Source organism: Propithecus coquereli, unplaced genomic scaffold (assembly GCF_000956105.1).
Source record: "Propithecus coquereli isolate 6110/MARCELLA unplaced genomic scaffold, Pcoq_1.0 Scaffold37, whole genome shotgun sequence".
NCBI classification, from domain to species: domain Eukaryota; kingdom Metazoa; phylum Chordata; class Mammalia; order Primates; family Indriidae; genus Propithecus; species Propithecus coquereli.
Genome location: NW_012149396.1, coordinates 575,033 through 581,748, shown reverse-complemented (window position 1 = coordinate 581,748; position 6,716 = coordinate 575,033). Strand labels below are relative to the sequence as shown.

Here is a 6,716-nt window from a genome sequence, read left to right as displayed (position 1 = left end):
CACGCCCAGCCCAAGACGTTTTTTTTAAAAAGTCTTTTTCTTACTGAGCAGCAGAGGGTGTTAGAGTAACATTAAGACTTCTCTCCCCACTGAAAACAAAAGGGCACTCAAAATATAAGAGGTGACTGGAACTACACAAAAATTTATGCCACTATTTTATGTAACATTGAGAAAATTTATATTAATATAAACTATTATACAATGCTTTGTTATCATTTTTTGTAAGAGGTAGCACAATTTCAAAGTTGTAAAACTGTGAAAAATTTGGATCTTAAAACTAATGAAATACAGTATATCAAACTAGTCTCCTTGGGGAGTTTTTATTCATTCCAGTAATGTACATTTAGCATAACAATATTTATTCAAAAAACAAAATTTTTTCATGTTTGAGCAGTCTTCTAGTGATATACAACTGCTCAAAACATTTAAATTTTGTGTATTTTGGAAATGCCAAAGCCTATGATACAGTAAGTATATTTACCAAATAGTCATCATATAAGACTAAGATTTAATTTTGGGGGTAATAATCATTAGTTTTAAATATTAATAGTAAAGCCTGGTAAAGAGGACAGGCAATCAAGTGAAAAGTAATAAAATACTTTGGTAAAAAGACAGACAGTATGTTAGGCCATGCATAGTGACTCACGCCTGTAATCCTAGCACTTTGGGAGGCCAAGGCGGGAGGATTGCTTAAGCCCAGGAGTTCGAGACCAGCCTGAGGAAAAGCAAGACCCAGTGTCTACAAAAAATAGAAAAATTAGCTGGGCATGGTGGTGCACACCTGTTGTCTCAACTACTTGAGAGACTGAGGCAGGAGGATCACCTGAGCCCAGGAGTCTGAGGTTACAGTGAGCTATGACGATGCCATTGCACTCTAGCCTGGGCAACAGCGTGAGACCCTATCTCAAAAAAAAAAAAAAAAAAAAAAAAGACAGTATATTAAAGAGACTTTTAAAAATATCTGTATGCTGACTTTGTGATTGATTTTAAGATTCCAATAATTATAGATTTCAATAATTATTATATCTATTAGACACCAACAGTCATGAGAATTTATTTTGACTAACAGAGTGGCAATGTAGAAGCAAAAGGAATTTTGAGAGAATATATGTGTCAATATAAAATTTTTAACAATGAGAAAAAAGGAATGCTAAATTTATCGAGAGCATGAATATTAAGTTCAAGGAGTTCTCAGAGAGTTCTGCTTTGGCAATGGTCTTCCAGGTTGTTTCATACCAATTTATCCTCTGGTTACAATGAGAAAAACCAGATAAAATACATTAAGAAAATTTTTGTAAGTAGAACACTACAAAGATAGTAAGAGTTTGGTGTTGGGGAAGGGAGGTTTCCGAGAACTCAAAGCAGAGGAAAGCAAGATATGTGAGCCCAGTGTTTGAAGCTTTTCCCCGCAGTGTGACAGCTGATTTCAAAATCAAAACTTGTGGCTGAGACCCTGAACAGTAAAGCTATCGAGAGTCTCGTGATGACACAGAGAACAATCGAAGTTCAAGGACCACTGGATGGGGGTTTTGGGAAATACTTCAAGACTTTTGATTCACATCCAAAAGGGTACACATCAGAAGAAAGGGCCAACTAGAAATAGACCAGGCCTCACATGGACTGTGTCCTGATTGGATCATGGTGATTTATTGCAGCCTAACAGCCATCAGAGGAAATAGTACAGCCCCTTTGGAGAAAGACAACTTCATCCAGAGCCTCAAATTATTGCTACAATTCTTCATCTACACTATCTATCACTTGATAAACAAAACAAAACAAAAACAAAGCACAAGCTAGGCTTACAAAAAGAACTGATAACCAAGAGGGAGAAAAAGACAAACAATAAAAATGACTCACAGAGAGTGAGATATTTGTTACTACCAGAAACCTTAATTCATATGTTCAAGAAATTAAATGACTAGATAGAATATTTCAGCAGAGAACTGCAAGCTTATATAAAAGGATTAAATACTTAGAAATTGTTTAAATTATGAAGTATAATAGTACAGTGATTTTATTTTTAAAAGAATCCTTAACTTTTGAGAGATGTACCATAATATTTATAATAAAATGATATGATATCTGAGATCTCCTTCAAAATGATCTGTGGTGTGTGAGATGCAGAAGAAGCAAGATTAGCAATAAGTTGATTTATTTTTGAAGCTAGGTACAGGTACATTGGAGTCGATTATACTACTCACTCTTTTATGTACGTTTGAAATTTTCCATAGTAACTTTTTTTTAAAGGAGTAGATGCAAAAAATTTATCATAGATTTAATAATCATTCTCAAGGGCATAACCTAACAATTAAAACTGCTAGGTATCATTGTAAACAAGCCTTCAAAAGTCACTTCCTAGAGTCACTTAAAGATTACTTACAAGAACAATACAGAAAGTGATTGTGTACTTTCTGTAGAAGGTAGAAAAAAACTCAACTGTCCTAATGGTATATAAGCGGGTATTTATAATTGGCATATAACCCAGTGGCATTGTGAAAGAATCCAAAAGCACTGAATCTCCAACAATTTGGATGTAAATAAAAATTTGTTCCACACAGCTGTGAGATGACTCAAAAAAAATGGTTCTAGTAAAGACAAACATTGACAGTGAAGATGCATTTGAAGAGAGTAAAAAGAATTGTCTCATGAAATGTGAGCACAAGAAAACAGTATTTATAAATTGCCTGTTTCTATAATATGTGATTTTAAGTCTGTCACTAAATTATTATAATTAGAATCAAACAAATTTTACAAATGAAGAATATACAATAACTAAAAAACAACAGGTTAGTACAGCTGAAAAGAGTAACTGCAAAGTGGAGGACAGGTCCAAAAACAAAAAAAAAAAATCGCCAGAATGAAAGAGAGCAAAAATGATAGTCTATATAGAAAATACTGTAAGAGATACATTAGATATGGTGGAAAAAATCTGACGATGTAATCGGAATCCCCATAAGAAGAGAGAGAGAATGTGGCCAACGAAGAGATACTGGCTGATATTTTTCCAGAACATTAAAACAAAAACCAGACATTAAACCAGATTCAGGAGCACTATAATCCCCAGGTAGAATAAATACAAAGAAAATTACACCTAGGTTCACTGCAGTATAATTGCTAAAAACCTAAGACACAATGATGTATCAGCAAAAGGAAAACAGAAGTCAGAAAACAATAAAATGATATATTTAAAGTGCTAAAGTATTTACCAACTTTTACTTTTACAGAATATCTTTAAAGTGCTCAAGTATTTACCAACTTTTACAGAGTAAAAATATCCTTCAACATGAAGGCAAAATAAAGAAATTATCAAGAGAATTCATTAGATCTACAGTTAAAAAAAGGTGTTTTTCTGGTAGAAGGAAAATGATCCTAGGTAGAAGCACAGGCATGCAGGAAGGAATAGTGATAGAAAAAATTAAAATGTATGTAAATCTAAATGAATAATTTTTATGTAAAATAACAATAATGTCTTTTGGGCTTAAAATACATAGAAAGTCGAAATACACAACAACAATAGTGCAAACAGAGTGAGGACATTAAAATGGAGTTATAAGGTAACTGCTTTCCAGAATTGATACAATGATTTATAACAGATTTTGAAGACCCATGGACACATGATGTAATCTCTAGGGAAACCACCAAAAGAACTGTGTAAGAATGTATAACTAATAAGCTAATGAAGGGAAAATAATACACATATGAATTCATATAATTATTATTAATACCTCTGTAAGTGTATATGCTTCTTCAGCCGTGCACTCAGCCTTTGCTGTAGGATTACTTAATGCAAATATTACTGGCCTTTCATTGATACAGGCCATGGCTTTGATTACACCAGGAGTGAAAAGACGACCAGCACCTGCAACTCCTGTAATAAATAAAGGGGGAAAAAGGCAATTTCATGACAGGTATAAATGCTATCGATAAATAGCATTTCTACAATAGGTTTACCATAACAAAAGCATAGGTAATATCTCATCACAAAGACAGCACTATTTCAGCAATGCAAAATCTATGAGAACACAGTCTCAAATCTGAAAAGAAAAACAATAAAATGCTGAAAGTTTTCACTTAAATACTTATTATCTGCTACACACACAGTAAATTATGGGAAATTAAAAAAAAACAAAAAACTATCTCCATCACTCTCTCAAATTAAGAGACAAAACTTGCTAAAATATGAATAATCTTGAGGACATTATGCTAAGTAAAATAAGCAAGTCACAAAGAGATAAATACCATGTGATTCCACTTACATGAGGTACCTTTACTAGTCAAATTCATGGAGACAGAAAGTAGAATAGTAGTTGCCAGTGTCTGGGGGAAGGTGGAATTGTTGTTTAATGGGTACAGAATTTCAGTTTAACAAGATGAAGAGAGTTTTAGAGATTGGCTGCACAACAATGTGAATGTACTTAATGCTTCTGAACTATATATTTAAAAATTATTAAGATGGCAAATTTTGTTATGTGTATTTCACCATAATTAAAAACTTTTAGAAAAAGATAAAGTTTGTGTCCCAAATGTTAAATTGCTAATCTGTGGTACTCCTTATAAAACAGTAAGAATCCAGAAGGGATAAAAGATCATCTTGATGAAAGCAATCTACTTTCTTGAGACAGTTCAGTTTAATGACCTTTCATTAAGCCCCTACAACGTCCCAGACACTGTATTAGGCCATTAGAATATAAAAATGAGTACAATGCAGGCATCTTATGGTTGAGAGAAAAATAAGAAAGTAAAAAGAAAATCAGAAAACCTGTAACAGGTGCTATGACAGAAGTATGCAGTGTTGTGGAAGCACAGCAGGAAGGAAGGATACTTAAGCCATGGTGGAATTTGGGGATGACTACATGATGCCTCAGCTAAGTAGTACTTAAATAGTCCATCCAGTAAGATTACTTATATTAAAAAACTTTTTTCATTTTATTTCTTGACTCTCCACGTGAGTTTTGAGAGAAATGGACTAGAGGACCTATAAGATTTCTTCTTGCCCTAAAAAATTCTGATTGAGTTCTAACGAATGAAGCAGCTAATATAGACATCCTTTTCCTGATCATAGGAACTTACTGTTTGCGAGTGTGTTTTACTATTTACTCAATAGAGTCCTGCATGAAATAAAATTACAAGAAAAATTAATAGATTCAGATCTTACAGCTATACAGGAAATAAAATAGCACCTCTTTTTAAAGACTTTTACATTTTCAGTTGAGAACTTAATGCCATGTTGGCATAGGGTGATGTCAGCTATGCAATGCCTGAGTCAAAACGCACTGAAAGTTTTCAGCTTTGCTGCCAATGAAAGTCTTGGACACTGCATAGGATTTTCATGGTATAGTCTGCAAATGATCTTGTTCTGTTTTGTTTTTTTTTTTCCCATGTTTTGAGCCCAACAGTCATGCCAATTCTAAAAGCAAAGCATGATCAATTGCCTAGCTAGTGTCTAGCGCTTAAAAGTACAAGCAACATCTGTAACTGAACTTTCATGTACAGTAACCAAAAAGCTATCATAGAAAACATCATCTATGCCGAAAGCTAAGTAAAACTGTCAATTCATTTTTAGTAATCCTACATGGTAGTTATAACTGGCAACATACAGTTAAGGAATAATTTATCAAAATAGCTTTACTTACCAATTATAGCTGAAGGCTTAAGTATATTTACTGCATCTTCAAAAGTATCAGGTATGCTCTCTGGGGCTGAATGAGTAAATAGTTCTTGATGATTATCTATTTTGGCTTTCCGCCCCTGAATTTTGAGATAAAACACAGTATTTTTTGGTACATGCACATTGAAGATGAAATGAAGAGTTATCATTATGAGTTACATATTGTTTCTACAATAGAAATGTCTTTTCCTTTTCATTTACGTTCCTCTTCAGCCCCTATCTTCCAATTTTATCTTCACAGTGTCCATAAACTCAAATATAAAACAAAAATCAAATCTTATTATACCCAGAAACTTTCTAGCCCCTCTCAAAAAGTCATTTACTCTGTGAAGTCCTCCTAAATTCAATATGGCACAAATGCCTATAATCCTTTACATGGGCTAGATTAGTTTTGGAGTTAAGAATTTTTTATATTTTAGAAATGTAATATGGCAATATATCAAATATTATGAATTTCCCCCTCCCAACAGGCACCCCATAACTGAACTAACTTAAGAACAGTCATACCAAGTACAAAAGGTTAAGACTACAAAACAGCCTCTCATTAGTTTGGGTCAACTTTTGCTACCAGACAAGTTTAAATCAATCAGATTTGCCACCAAATGCATTTCAGGAAAAAAAAAAAAAAAACTTTGGGTTTTAAGAGCTTTTAGGATTTCAGAATTGCAGACTGACATCATGGACTTGTATTACCAAGAGTTCAGAAACAAGAGGAATAGGGAATTCTGGTTCAAGGTAGCTGAATGAAGAAACATGCTTTCCTTCCCAAATCCCAGGTCAGAAATAATAAAAAAATAAATCCTTAGTAGTGCCACAAAACCAGAAGATGTACCACTGATAGACTAGAACAGTGAAGAATTTCTCAAAGATTTAAAGGAGACAAAAACATATTGAATGCAAAAACCAACCAGGCTGAGAAACTCATATTCGTATTTTGGTAAGAGAAGACTTCCCCTGCAAAAGTCAATTTTTTCATCAGAATTCCAGAATAAGCCCAGATAAGAACCAGCAGGGGCTAGGAAAGAAGCACACCATCGTCCATTGGCTA

General features: G+C 33.6%; 1 protein-coding gene across 1 annotated transcript in view; it reads right to left on the bottom strand.

The window, feature by feature from the left end:
- ME2 (malic enzyme 2, NAD(+)-dependent, mitochondrial) overlaps nucleotides 1–6,716 on the bottom strand; it is a 56,658-nt gene that overhangs the window by 17,060 nt on the left and 32,882 nt on the right. Inside the window, exons 11-12 of the mRNA XM_012651783.1 lie at nucleotides 5,634–5,748; nucleotides 3,726–3,868 (exon numbers count right to left, since the gene is read on the bottom strand). Coding sequence (XP_012507237.1) covers nucleotides 3,726–3,868; nucleotides 5,634–5,748 — 258 coding nt within the window. The remainder of the gene's footprint in view (nucleotides 1–3,725; nucleotides 3,869–5,633; nucleotides 5,749–6,716) is intronic.